The sequence below is a fragment of the Gracilinanus agilis genome, chromosome 3 (assembly GCF_016433145.1).
Source record: "Gracilinanus agilis isolate LMUSP501 chromosome 3, AgileGrace, whole genome shotgun sequence".
NCBI classification, from domain to species: domain Eukaryota; kingdom Metazoa; phylum Chordata; class Mammalia; order Didelphimorphia; family Didelphidae; genus Gracilinanus; species Gracilinanus agilis.
The window spans coordinates 54,288,738-54,303,027 of record NC_058132.1 but is presented as its reverse complement, the minus strand read 5'-3'; the positions used below and the strand labels follow the sequence as shown (position 1 = coordinate 54,303,027).

General features: G+C 45.6%; 1 protein-coding gene across 1 annotated transcript in view; it reads right to left on the bottom strand.

The window, feature by feature from the left end:
- The window catches only part of IGSF21 (immunoglobin superfamily member 21), a 275,335-nt gene that overhangs the window by 5,848 nt on the left and 255,197 nt on the right, over nucleotides 1-14,290 (bottom strand). Inside the window, exons 7-8 of the mRNA XM_044668699.1 lie at nucleotides 1,200-1,285; nucleotides 771-963 (exon numbers count right to left, since the gene is read on the bottom strand). Of these exons, the coding sequence (XP_044524634.1) occupies nucleotides 771-963; nucleotides 1,200-1,285 (279 nt within the window). The remainder of the gene's footprint in view (nucleotides 1-770; nucleotides 964-1,199; nucleotides 1,286-14,290) is intronic.

Here is a 14,290-nt window from a genome sequence, read left to right as displayed (position 1 = left end):
TGAGGCATAAAAGAGTTAAGTGACCTGCCCAGGATCACACAGCTGGTGTTTGAGGTCATATTTGAACTCTGGAAGATGATTTTTCCTGACTCTAGGCTCAGTACTCTATCCATTGTATCATCTCGATGCCCTGGAGTCAGGAAGACCTGGGTTCAAAAATCTCACCTCAGACACTAGTGGTGTGACCTTGGACAAGTCATTTAACCTCACCACCTATTTTAATTTCCTCATTTGTAAAACGGGAAATGATAAGAGAACTTCTCTCCCAGGTTGTTGGGAAGATCAAGTGAAATACATAAATAGAGTGTTTTCAAGCTTTAAAGCATTATTTAACTCGAGCTGTTACTATTACTAGAACAGCTATGTGGCATGATAATGCATAGAGTCAGGAATAGATCTCATCTTCCTGAGTTCAAATTTAACCTCAGTCACTTCTTAGCTATGTGACCCTGGGCGAGTTACTTAACCCTGTTTGCATCAGTTTCCTCATCTGTAAAATGGGGCCACTCTGGAGAAGGAAATGGCCAACCACTCCAATATTTTTGACAAGAAAACCCCGAATGGGGTCACAAAGAGTTGGACAAGACTGAAGCAAATGAATATTATTAACATGATTATTAGTGAATAGATGGCCATCTCCAAATCATTCCTTCCTCTCCCTGGTGGCTCAGACAAACGTGTTCCCTCCTGTCAAGAAAGGGCCATTTCTTCTAGGCCCAGAGGCCGTGGCTCCCCCTTCTCCCCCCATTGGCCCGGGTTGGGTCTCTTACCAAATACGATGAGGCGGGTGTGGGTGTCGGTGGAGCCCAGGGGGTTCTGGGCTGTGCATCGGTACATGGAGCCATTGAGCTCGGCGGGTACTCTCTCCAGTACCAGCTCCTTCCCATCGTGTTCGGTGCTGCCATCCAGAAGGCGGCTCCCCACTCGGGTCCAAGTGAACAGGGGCTCCGGGAAGACTTCGTTCTGTGGAATGGAGGAGAGAGGCCAGAGTGTGACACGTGTCAAGCTGGGTGGGGGCTGTTGCCAGAGGCCAAGTGGATGGCTGGGGAGGACCCTGGCTGGGGCTGCCTGGCCCTTGGTGGAGTGATCCCACTGGCTTCTTTTGGGGGAGGCTATGAATGATAAAAGGGCCCCCCTTCCTTCTCCACTCCTCCGCCTCCCCTCAACCCTGGCTGCCCAAGAAAGGGCTCCTGCCTGACCTGAAAGCCGTGGACCAGGATCCTCACAGTGTCTCCCACTCGGGCTCTGGTGGGTGTCATCATGATTTTCGGGCCTTTGGGGGCAACTGTGGAAAGAAGACAGAAGAGAATGAGAGCAAGAGACCCAACTGGCCTGTTGTGCCTCCGCCAGGGTGGGGAGAGAAACAGCCTGGCGTCTGCTCCGAGGCCATCTGTCTTCCCACGTGCCTCGTCTCATCATTCTTTGGCTGCTGATCACTAATCTCTAAGCTCTGTTCTAACCTCTGTGCCAAGGCTCATGGAACATTAGAGCTCAGAACTCAGGATGTCAGAGCTGGAGCGGGCTTTAGAACACAAAGAGTCAGAGGGCCAAGAGATCCGAGGACGTGAGGTGCCAGAACGGGGAGGGGGCTCAGAACCGGGACTCTCAAAGCCCAGAGGATTTACCAGTTGGGTTCATTTTCTTTTCCTGCCATAGAAAGTGAACTCCCTGAGGGCAGGCAGAGATTCGTTTCCATCACTGTTTCGGGGCTGTGCTGATCATTAGACGATTTTCAGAAATCTCACAATCTCTTACTACGTACTCAGAAATCAGGAAAGGCTATACGCCGCAGGGCTTCATGCCTTATTTTGTTCATTGTCTAGTCTTAAGAAAGTGATGGAGAAAAGGGTAATAATGCAGATCAAATCTAAAAGGGTATCTTATACACTTTTTAAATTTTTATTTTTATTTTATTGTTTATGAAAGATTTCCCATGGTTCCATGATTCATGTTCTTTCCCTCCCATCCTCCCACCCTCCTCCCATAGCCAACATACAATCCACTGGGTTTTACATGTTCTTACACACTTTTTGAAGAGCTGGTTGTTAAATATTTACCAGCACATTCCTGCTTGTTACCCTAGTGCTCTGTATATATTTGTTTGCATGTTGTTTCCCCCATCAGATTATAAGCTCTTTGAGGTCAAGTTCTATCTTTTGCTTCTTTTTGTATCCCCAGAGCTTAGCACATAGTATACATGCTTAACAATGGATGAATGAATGAATGAATGAATGAATGAATGGACACTGAATGTTGGAGCTGGGAAGGCAGCTTAGAGATCATCCTGTTTGGTCCTCATTTTTTGGGCAAGGAAATTAAGGCAGTTCCCCCATGATCACAGAATATACAAAGTGATAGAACTGGGACCAGAACTCAGATTTCATAAAGGGTGCTTTTTCCATTCTATCCTTAAGTGGGGGACAAATTGTGAAGGGCCTTGAATGTTAGGTTAAATAAGGCAATGGGAAGCCATTGAGTGTGTTCACAAGGCAGTGGCATGACCAGTGAATTAGGAAGACTGATCTCGACTTCTGAAATGTATGGGGTAGTTTGGGGAAGAAGGTCTGGATTTAGGGAAATCAGTGAGTTGGCTATTTCAGTAGCCCAGAGGAGGGTTGAAGAGGTGTTGACCTTGTTCTCAACTCCACCAAGCCCCCAAACTGGGGGTGGGGACAATCGAGGTATTTCTTATCACTCCCTGGTAATTGCATCGGTCCCAGACCCCTCCCTGACTCCCCATGCCCCCTTGGCCCAGATATGAGCATAAATGGGGTCTTGGCGAGGAATCAGGGGCCTGCTCAGGGTCAAGTGATATTTAGGGTTTCACCTCGGCCTGCCATGGTGGCTGTAAGGGATGACATGGGGCTGTACCTGCCAATTAGCTAGTTCCTGGCAGGGGAAAAGACATGGAGAGGAGCTGAAAGGAGTAGTCATCCTTCTCCCCTTTCCCCCCAATGTTGCCATAGTAACACACCAACAGGTCCCAGACCCCCAGGAAAGATGCTGGTATTAGGGTACACAAGGTGAGGGAGAGAACAGGAGAGAACAGGATGTACAAGATGGGCATTTTAGTTTGGTGACCACAGCATGGAAGAGTGGGTTGACAGAAGGAGATGCTGATAGGTTCCTCCTTCCCATCCCCAAGCCAGCTTCTTTAATTCCCACTCTGCTAGGCTTCCCCCACTCCTCCCACCTCACTACCCCCACAAGGCACCACGGAAGGAGCACTGAGGGTCAGAGGACCTAGATCTGAATCCTGCTCTTGACACTTAGGTGTTGGGGGACCTCAGAAAAGTCACTTCACCCTGAGTCTTGGCTTCCTTTTCTGTAAAAGAAGGGCCTTGGATTAAGTGGTTTCCAAGGCTCCTTCTGGTCCAGCTGCAAATCTGATGGGAGTGGGATTCCCTGGTGGAGCTGAACTCTGGTCACTGTGCCATTTTGTACTTCAAGCCCACTCCCTAGAGAGGAAACTCTGCCATGGGGCGTGGGACTATCTCAAGAGACTGGTGTGTGGAAATAAGGTAGGGGAGAAGGGTTGGGAGATGGATGGGCTATGGGTTGTGCTTGGCCCCACAGTGGGCTCTGTCCACAAGACCTTATCACTGAGAGGTCAGAGGGCAGCTGCTGTTCCTGCTGGCAGAAAAGTCGGATGTTATGGAGCCTTATGAGGGACTCTGCCCTGGCTATGCTCTTGTCAGGTCTTTGGTCTGCCCATGCCAGCCTCCCAGACTTCCCACAGCTCTGCTCCCAGTCTTATTACCCAGGCAACAGTCCCCCGTGTCTGATCTGTTCTCTCCCTGTCACTGGGATCAGCTGTTTGTGAGGCAGGCTTTGTGAGGATGCTTGGAGGAAAAAATGGTTGGCTTTTCAGAGCGGAAGCTTTAGATGGGCTGAGCTTTGGGATTGGGATGGGAAGGTTACCTGGACCCCACAGTACCACTGAACCTCAGTGCTGAAGGGTCTTGTTATGTTAGAAATGGAAGACACTGCAGAATATGTGGAATCAGAAGTGGGATGGATCATAGAACACAGAATGTTAGAGCTGGGAGGGTCCTTAGAACAGAGAATATGAGAGCTGGGAGGGAGCTTAGAATACAGAACATCAGAGCCTTTAAGACTTGATTAGAGATCCATCTCTTGGAGGAGCCTTTCCCCACCTCTCAGCTGCTAGCAACAGAGCTTCCTTTCAAGGCATCTATCCCATATTTACTTGTTATGCTCTAATTTATACATGTCCTCTCTCATCCTCCTTGACCCTCAGTAGAATGGAAGCTCCTTGAGGGCAGGGACTTGTATCCTTAGCACAGAGCCTTACATAAAATAAATGCTTAATGAATGCTTGTTAATTGATTGACTAGAACTGGGAACCATGGTTACAACACAGGATGTTACACTTCAAAGGAACCTTAGAAAGAACATAATTCAGCTCTCATTTTAGAGATCAGGAAACTGAAGTCTAGAGAGGGAAAGCTATTTACCTTACATCACACAGTAAATTAGCCAGGAGGAGCCCCTTTTACTGGACCTTGTTGTCTGATTTTAGCTTCTGTGGATCACATTCTTGCTATGTAATCTCATTCCGGTAGTACTTGAGGTACTAGTTCTTCTCTTGGGCAGAATGTCCTCTCTCTCCTTTCCCCCATCTTCCTCACATTCTGTCTTTGGAGCCAAGATGTCCATGAGAAGCCATGGCCTCTTCACACACTCTAGTCTATAAGAGGGCCACCAGTGAAGACATATTGTCTTCCCAAAGTCTTGAGCTCTGGGGGACAACAAAAGGGAGCCAGGCCTGACTTCTGACTATTCCCTTGTACTTGGGTTTTCCTCCCCTGAAGTGGGATTCCACTAACTAAACCCAGGACAGGGAGAGGGAATTGGAGAAACAGTGCAGAGTTTGGTGGTCTTCTAGTATGGTCAATTTAATTTACAGAGAACAAAACCAGAGATGATTAATTAAAACCAAGATCAAGACATCTGAGATTCTGTACAGAAATGAGGGAAGGCAGTAGAGGGAAAAGATGTGTCTGTATCATGTGTATGCTTGTGGTGGAGGGTGCTGGTAGGGAGGGAAAGGTGGACATGGAGGAGAAAGATATTGCCATTATACCTGCTGGATTTTCAAATCTTAAGCATGCTTGGAGGCAAGGAATGGCAGAACTAGTACTGAGTTGGAGGGAAGGAAATTTGGGGTCTGATCTCATTTCTGCTCCTGACTATGATCTTGGGAAAGGGAGGCCACCTTTCTGAGATTCAGTATCTTCTCTTAAATGATTGAGTGACAGATACTAGATAATTTTTAAGGTCTATAGCAACTCTGACATTTTATGTTTTAATTTACCACCTTTTTTGACATTCTGTATTCTAAAGTTCCTCCCAGCTCTGATATTTTATTGTTTAAGGTTCCCCCCAGTTCTGACATTCTGTGTTCTAAGGTTCCTTCTAGCTCTGCCTTTCTATTGTTTTAAGGGAGGAGAGGTGGAGCCATGATGTCGGCTTAGTAGAAGCAAAAGCTAGAACAGCTCAGAAAATCCTTCCAAACCAATCTATTGTTTAAGGGTCCTCCCAGCTCTGACATTGTGTTCTAAAGTCTCTCTCCCAGTTCTGTCATTCTGTGTTCTAAAGGTCCTCCCAGCTCTGACATTCTGTGTTCTAAGGGTCCTCCCAGCTCTGACATTCTAGGTCCTAAGGTCCTTCCCAGTTCTAACCTTCTATATTCTAAGAGTCCTACCAGCTCTGACATTGTATATTCTGAAACCTATTTTAGAGCTAACATTCTATGATCCACTGAGAGTGATGGTATCCAGCTTATTCTCCAGATATTATGCTGGTTTGTAGGATTTGCCAGACCATTTGTTCAGGCTGTGCTGAGGAAGCTCCCTGGAGGAGAGAAGGAAGCCAGTGAGGGATGGGTAGAGCCTCAAACTGTTTCCTGAAGAAAGCACTTGGGTACTGCAGGTTCCCTGGGATTTTGTGAAACAACCCCAGCTCCCTGGGCTATATGACCTCTACATTATAATCTCTGCTATTCTGCTCTAGGCCAGATGCTACCATGGGGCTGGAAATAGGACTGAAGAATAGCAATGTGTGTGTGTGTGTGTGTGTGTGTGTGTGTGTGTGTGTGTGTGTGTGTGTGTGTTTAAGGGGGTTTTCTGAGCTCTCTGAGAAAGGAAAGGGCCTGGTAGGGAAGAGAAGGCAAAGCATGGGAATGGATGTGGTTTCCAGCTCTCCTTCCGTTAGGCTTTTTCTTATGTGGACAGTTAGGCAACTGTTTGAAGGATCTCATTTTGGAGGTTCTGACATGGTCATTAGATCACAGACTTAAAGCTGGAAAGGACCTGGGAGGCCATTTAAGTCCACACCTATCATTTTACCAATGAGGAAACTGAGGCCCCAAACATTAAGTGATTTGCCCAAGGTCATGCAGTTTCAGAGGCTTGATGCAATCAGCATAATAATGAGGAGATGAGAAAGGAACAGGCAGACTTCTCAGACAATATTCCCCAGCAGGCCACATCAGGTGACTGAAAGGTAAAGAATACAAGATCCCATCGTGCTCATTATTTGTTGAATAATTAAAAAAAAAGATTTTGATTTGGCAAAGCAAAATGCTGCTTTAGAGGTTCTCCTCCAGGAAGGAGACAGACCCAAGTGATGAATGATGAGGCCTTAGGGAAACCTCTAGAGCTAAGCATTATGGACTGGTTAGTCCAATGGTCAAATCTTACTGGTTGTGAAGTAAGGCTCATGGATTTGGGTTATATTCTAGGACCTTTGAGGGCTTCTTTGGCCTCATCCCAAGTCATCTGTCTTCACAAATATTTGATCAGTGTGTGTGTGTGTGTGTGTGTGTGTGTGTGTGTGTGTGTGTAAGAGTGGGGATAATGTGTGGGGAAGAGACCAGGCAAGAGACTCTTAATTAATAATCTCCCATTTCTCGAGTTCTTTAAGGTTTACAAAGCACTTTCCTCACAACAGCCCTGGGAAGAAATGATCTCCATTTTAGCTCCAGCTTTATTATCTCTGCAAACAAGCATCTGGAAGACCCTACCCTCTATGGGGAATCCTGCTTCATTTGAAACTCTTGCTGGCTAGCCTACCTGAGGATGACAAGCACATGTCTTTTTGCTTTCTGCCTCGATTGATATTAGTAATCAGAGGGTCATCAAACAAAATGACCTCTGTTCTTATATCTTTCAAGGAAGCCTGCATGATCCTGACATATTTATGAAAGGAAAGCCTTGAGGGCAGCATTTTGCTTTTAGTAAATAAAAAACTTTGGGGCTTTTTTTAGAGTTGATAAATAATAAGCAGAGTGGGGTCTTGTATTCTCTGCCCTGTTCAGTCAACTGTCATAGAATTTTAGGTCTGGAAGAGACATTAGAGTTCATTGAGTTTAATTCCATCATTTTCCTGAGAGAAAATTAAGTCCTAGAGAGGTAGAGGGATTTATTCAGGGTCATGCAGCTAATATGTATTGGAGAGAGGATTTGAAGACAGGTCTGTCTTCCTGACTCTAAGTCTAGCACTTTGTTTACCTCTTAGCTTCCTTGACTTCCTTCAAGATTCCATCCCAGGCTCATCTTCTTCAGGAGTCCTTCCCTGGTCCCTCCAGCTACAGGTGTCTTTCTCTTTGAGATGATAACCTTCTCTCTCTCTCTCTCTCTCTCTCTCTCTCTCTCTCTCTCTCTCTCTCTCTCTCTCTCTCTCTCTCTCGATATTGGCATGATGCCCTCCTCATTAGAATATAAGCTTCTCATGGGTAAGAACAATGATTTTTGCCTTCCTTTTCTCCCCAGCATTGAGCACAATCTCTGGTGTATGCATACAATACTTAATAAATAAAGCACTTAATAAATGCTTGCTGATTAACTGAGAAAGCCAATCTCTCCTTCTTGTACCCTCATCATTGTACAAAATGTTTACTCCATCAGTCTTGGCATATTGCAGAGCTTCTAAAACAAGATCCATAATTATTCAAGAGAAATCAGCCCATCCATGCAGGAAAATCCAAGTAGATGAAGAAGGTCCATTGCCCCAGATGATGATAAGCGGTTGGATTGATTAGGGCATATATTTTGGTTGGAGATTACTGATGAATGATGAACTGGGCTCAGAATTGAGTACAAGGAGGAGAATATGGCCTATTTTGGAAAATCATGGCAAGCTGTTAATATCTCCAAGTTTCTCCAAGGAACAAAGGCCCATCTTATATTTTATTTTTCATTAAGTCAAAAAACATTTATTAAGCACATACTATATGCAAAAAATCTATAGCCTTGGAATTGGGCTGACTCATCTTTCTGAGTTTAAATTCTGGCCTCAGCCACTTACTAGCTGTGTGACCCTGGGCAAGTCACTTAACCCTTTTTGCCTCAGTTTCCTTATCTGTAAAATGAGCTAGAGAAGGAAATGGCAAACCATTCTAATATCTTTGCTTAGAAAACCCCAAATGGAGTCACAGAGAGTGGGACACAGCTGAATAATTACTGAACCACAATATGTGCCAAGAACACTGCTAAGAGCTGGGGATTAAAAAATGAGACCTATTTTGTTTAGAGGTCATAGGACTTAAAAGGGAACCCTATCTAATAAAACTGTAACAGTGCTTATGCCAGGGAAACTCAAAATCCTTACTTCTCAATGTGGGGAGGAGAGGAATGGATGGTGTTTTGGGGAAAGTGCTTTCTGAACATGAACTCTTTGGTGGAGAGTATCTTGAACCTGGGAATCAGGAGAGACCTGGGTATAAATTCTGCCTCATATCTTAGTTAGCTGTTCTACCATGAGCAAGACCCCACATTTCCAAGAGTCCCAGTTTCCATCTGCTAAAATGGGGTTCCTATTTCCAGTAGTGGGGCAGCTAGGTGGCACAGTAGACAGAATGCCAAGACAGGAATTGGTAAGCCATGAATTCAAATCCAGCCTTAGAAACTTACTGGTTGTGTGACCCTGGGAAAATCACTTTGCCTTTTTTGCCTCCGTTTCCTGATCTGCAAAATGAGCTGGAGAAAGAAATGGCAAACCACTCCAGTTTCTTTGTCAAGAAAACTCCAAATGGGATCACAAAGAGTCAGACACAACTGAAAAGCCTGAACGACAAAATACCTGCAGCGCTTAACTTATAGAGTTAAGAATCAAATGTGGGTAGGGCTCTTTGCCAATATGAAAGTACTATGTAAATGCCATTATTATCATTATACTTAGGATGATGATTACTGAATATATTATTATTTAGAACATCATTCTGTATTCGAGATGCAAGTTGTTATCATTATCCTTTGTACTTAGATCTAGGATTTCATTGGGATCAGGAGTCAATGTTTATCGATTAATATTTTAAAAATGCCTACTATGTGCCAGCCACTGTGCTAAATTCCCAGCATGGAAATTCCTTTCACTAATGCAGATGGCAATACTGACTGGCTATGTTTCTTGCCTGTAGACATACAGCTAGAGTGTGACTTGGACTCAAGTCTTTCCATTTCCAAGAGTTGGTTATCATTAGTATATGACAGTTGTGTGATGGTATTCTATGGAGTACTCTGGTTTCTGTAGAATTAACAATGAATATCAGACAGAGGGCAGCTAAGGCAAGCTGCAGTGGAAATAGTATGGGTTCAGGACATGGGTTCAAATCCTATCTCTGAAATCTACTGCCTGTGTGGCCTTGGGCAAGTCATCTAACTTCCCTGGGTCTCAGTTTCCTCATCTATAAAACAAGGAGGCTGGACTAGGTGATAGCTATGCTATAACCAATGAACTTTCATGAGCTGCAGTAAAGAAGATCATTAGTGTGATAGAGACAGACTAGACATGTGGTAAGGGGGAGGGAGGCCCTGCAGACAGCTACAAGGATCCTTGGTTTCCTAGGGTATTCTAGGGAAGGTTCCTGGTACATTGGACGGACCTCATGTAGGGAACTTAGAAGTCCCGAACAAGGACATGTGCTGCCTAGGAGAGGCCAGGAAAGAAGGCTTTGATCGATATCTTGAAGGGAATTTCCAAATCAATGATACCAGATCCCTCCAAGTTCCATAGAAGGGACAGAACATTTCCCATTTTGGGTGAAATGGAAGGATCCAAGTAGCATATTAGAGAGAAAAGCTGGCTGGGATGGAGAGTCCTGGGTTCAAATTTTGTGATTTGCCTTTTCTGGGTCTCAGTTTTCTCAGCTATAAAATGGGCGTCACAGTCCTTGGCTACTGGTTCCCTGTGATGGAAATAACTTTATACATGTGCCGGACAGGTAAAATCACTTTCTTCCTGCGAGTTACTAAATTCTTGGCTTCTGAGAGGCAGCCCCGACTTATGCTCACACACACACACACACACACACACACACACACACACACACACACACACACACACACACACACTTGGGGCTTTGACCCTCCACACTCCAGGAAACCTGGGTGTGCCTTCTGTTCCTAGCTCTAGGTGCTGGGGATGGGGATAAGGAAGAGATCCCGGCAGCCAGCCCCGTTTGCTCCTTCCACTTGGAGCGCGGGAGCATCCCTGCTCATAGCCCGGGGCCCCGCTGCTCCTCCTCCTCCAGGGGCGACCCCCTCCCTGGCCGGCCGACACCCTGGGATGTGGGGCCAGCAGGGGGCAGCCGGGCCCCGCAGACCCTTCCCATCTCTGGGCTGGGCTCTGAGCAGCTGCTGTCAGCGTCTTAGCAGCAGATGGCTCGGCCGGCTCTCTCCCTCCCTCCCTGCCTCCCGAGCTTCCTCATCAAGATGTCGCCTCCGCGGCCGATCCAGCTGCCGTCACCGCCTCATCAAGTCCGTCAGCAGCTCTGAGAGCCTCAGCCCTGGCAGCTTCCCCTCCCCCGCTTCTCCCCTCCTCCCCCAAGAGTCTCTGAGCGCTGGAAGAGAGCTCCCAGCAGAGCCCAGGGCACAGTGCCCGGGGACCTGGGTGGGGACGGCACGGAACCTGCCCGCCACTCCTGGATCTGCTCCTTCCACTTGGCTGACCCACCGCCAGTCTGTCCTCCTCTCAGGTCTCAGCTTCCTCACCTGCATGGCTCAGGTGGACCAGAGTATCCTGAGATCTCTTTTAGAGCTAACATTCCATGTTCTAAGGACCCTGGCAGCTCTGACATTCCATGTTCTAAGCTCCTTCCTAGCACTGACATTCTGGGTTCTAGATCCTTTCCAGTTCTGAAATTCTGTGTTCCAGTCTCCCAGTTTTGACATTCCCGGTTCTCAGAAATGACCCTCTGATCTAGGGAATTCAAGTAGAATCTCCACTTTATCACTCCTAACAGTCTCATTTTATAAATGAGAGAACTGGGGCCAAGAAAAGGCAAACCTCTTGCCCAAGGTCCTTCTCTCTAGCCAGGCCATTTCCTTTCTTGGGGAACAGTCTTCCGTCTCCTCCTTCTCTCCTCATTGCTCCCCACACTCACTCCCTGTCCCTTCTCTGTCCCCTTTCCAGTCACCCAGGGCTTGAACCTATAACCTCTCATATCTGTTCTGGAGCTTTCCCCCCTATTGGACTATGCTGAGAGGCAGCAGGACTAGATCTTGGTTTAGTGGCTGCCTTCATGCCAGGAGACCGGTTATTTAACTTTCTGGTGTCATTTGACAACTCTCTGGAAGTACATTACCATCAAGCTGCTGCTATGTGAGGGAATTCCTGTAGTGGGGTACCTCATATATGAAAATTGTGAACTAAAAAAGAAACAACTGCCCAAAAAGTTGAGTCAGGAGAGCAGAAGGTCTGATATTGTCTCTGACCATAATTCAATGTGTGAACTTGGAAAAGTCACTTCTCAGTGCCAGATCTCAGTTTTTCATTTAGATAATAGAGAAAAACACCTCTTATCCTTCATGCCTACAAGAAGTACTCTGAAAATGGAAAGCAGGACGTGGGGTTAAAGTGCTTTACTACAAAGTAGAATATGTACCCATTTAAAAGACCATATCCAATGGGCTTCCCCTCCCTATCCCAAAGGGTTCTTCCTCCCTAACAGTGTGGTCTAGGGAAAAGACCTATGTTCATAAAGTCAAGAGATCTGGAGTTCAAACTCAGCTTTTGTGTGGTCTTTGATGGGATATTTTGCTTCCCTTTGCCTCAGTTTCATCATCTATTGAACAGGGGCAAGAATTCCAGCACTTGCATGCCTCACATAGCAAATGTGCGTGAAAGTGCTTTGGAAATCTTAAGTCACCAGAGAAATGGACCTTATGTTCCTCACTGGGAATGGAGTTGGACCTCCAAGCTTCCTTCTAGTGCTCAATTTATGATCCTATAAATTGCTTATTTTGCCTAGTCCTTGAATTCTGTCAAACTTAAATTCTTGCATCAGCTCAGAATGTGTTGAATTTGCTGAACACCTACCATGAACTCTAAGTGGGAGTGAGATGGGGGAAGAAAACAGATATGGGGAATCATAAGAGCTCTGCATGGGGTTTAAGGTATGAAAAGTTCATTCCTATTAACAACCGTGTGAGATGGGGAGGCCAGCGATGATTATCCCCATTTTGCAGATGAGGAAATTGAGCATTAAGTGACTTGCCTGAGATCACACAGGTGGTAAGTTCCAGACCAGATTCAGATCCATGTCATAGGGTTATAAATTGAGAGTTGGAAAAAGGTCTTGGAGGTCACTGAATCCAAGCCCCTCACTTTGCATATGGTGAAACTGAGTCCCAGACAGATTAAATGGTTTGTCCAAAGTCATGGTGTATGTGTGTATCTGTGTGTGTGTGTGTGTGTGTGTGTGTGTGTGTTTGTATTCAAACTCAGGTCTTTATGATTCCAAATCCTCTATTCTTTCTCTATGACGAAATCTTTTGACTCAAAGGCTATCCTACTTTTTCTATCACAACATGTTGATTGTCCCATTCCCTGCTCTGTCCTCTAGGAACCCACTGTCTGGCTGAAATGGGCTTCATAAGGATACAAATAGTCATGATGAATAGTGGAAAATGGTCAGAATTACCTGAGAGACACCCACAAAAAGATGTTGGAATTTTAAGGAAAGAGAGATCATTTTCTACTGGTTCTGAAGCAGGAAACAGAGAAGATTTCATAGACTAGGCTTCCTAGAGAGATTGGAGGTTCCCCACCACTGGAGTAAGGCTAGATGGGTTAGGACCAGGGCTGCTAAGGAGGAGATTCCTCAATAGGGATAGGTCTGCTGAGATCCTCTATTGTCTGAGGGTCATCAGTGCAATGGAGGAAATGACCACTGAGTTTACACAGATGGGGAGGACATTCTAGTTAAAGGAAATTGCATCAGTCAAGTTGAGATGTCCAGATCCCAAAAAGTGGAAAGGGGAGAAGAAGAACCATGAAACACATGGAGATGGAGATGGGAAACAGCTATGAGGAATTTTCTGAAGAAAAATGAGGACCTTTGGAGAAGGAAGCAATAGCTTGGCCTCCGGGGAATGAGGCATACATGAATTCACTGGTGCCTGCAAAGGAGAGACTTCTTCAGAGGAAGGAGAAAAATAAGAAGTGGTAGTTGGTGACTTCCTTTTTTCTTCTCCTTTTTTAAGCTAAGTGGTATAGTGAAGAGTGTTGGGACTAGAGTAAGGACAACTCCAAAGACCACTGCTCCCTCCCCCCATTTGAGTAGTGCTAGGCAAATTGAAAGATTGCCATTGGGAATTCTGAGAAGATGGGTAAAGCCCTTCATCACCAGTCAAGGACAAAGGGCTCCTAGGGAACAGAAAACCAAATCTGACAACACAACAGAGTTGGAGCATCCTCTAGATTAACTCAACTTAAAAGGTATTGGGGGGGGGGGGAAGAAAAAAAGTCTGAATTCTTGGAACTGTCCTGTGGGAAGGGAAAGAAAGGGGAAAGATCCCAGATCCCCTCCTCCACCTAATGTGCAGAGTCTCCAGAGGATCCTAGAATCTCTGGGTCGACTGGGGCTCTAGACCAAAGAGCGCTAAAAGACTGCCTGCCCTTTGATCCAAACACACCATTGCTGGGTTTGTACTCCCAAAAGATCATAGATAAAAAGACTTGTACAAAAATATTTATAGCTGCGCTTTTTTGTGGTGGCAAAAAACTGGAAAATGAGGGGATGTCCTTCAATTGGGGAATGGCTGAACAAATTGTGGTATCTGTTGGTGATGGAATACTATTGTGCTCAAAGGAATAATGAACTGGAGGAATTCCATGTGAACTGGAATGACCTCCAGGAATTGATGCAGAGTGAAAGGTATACAGTGACTGATACACAGAGGTACAATCGAACATAATGGACTTTTCTACTAGCAGCAATGTGAGGATCCAGAACAATTCTGAGGGACTTATGGAAAAGAATGCT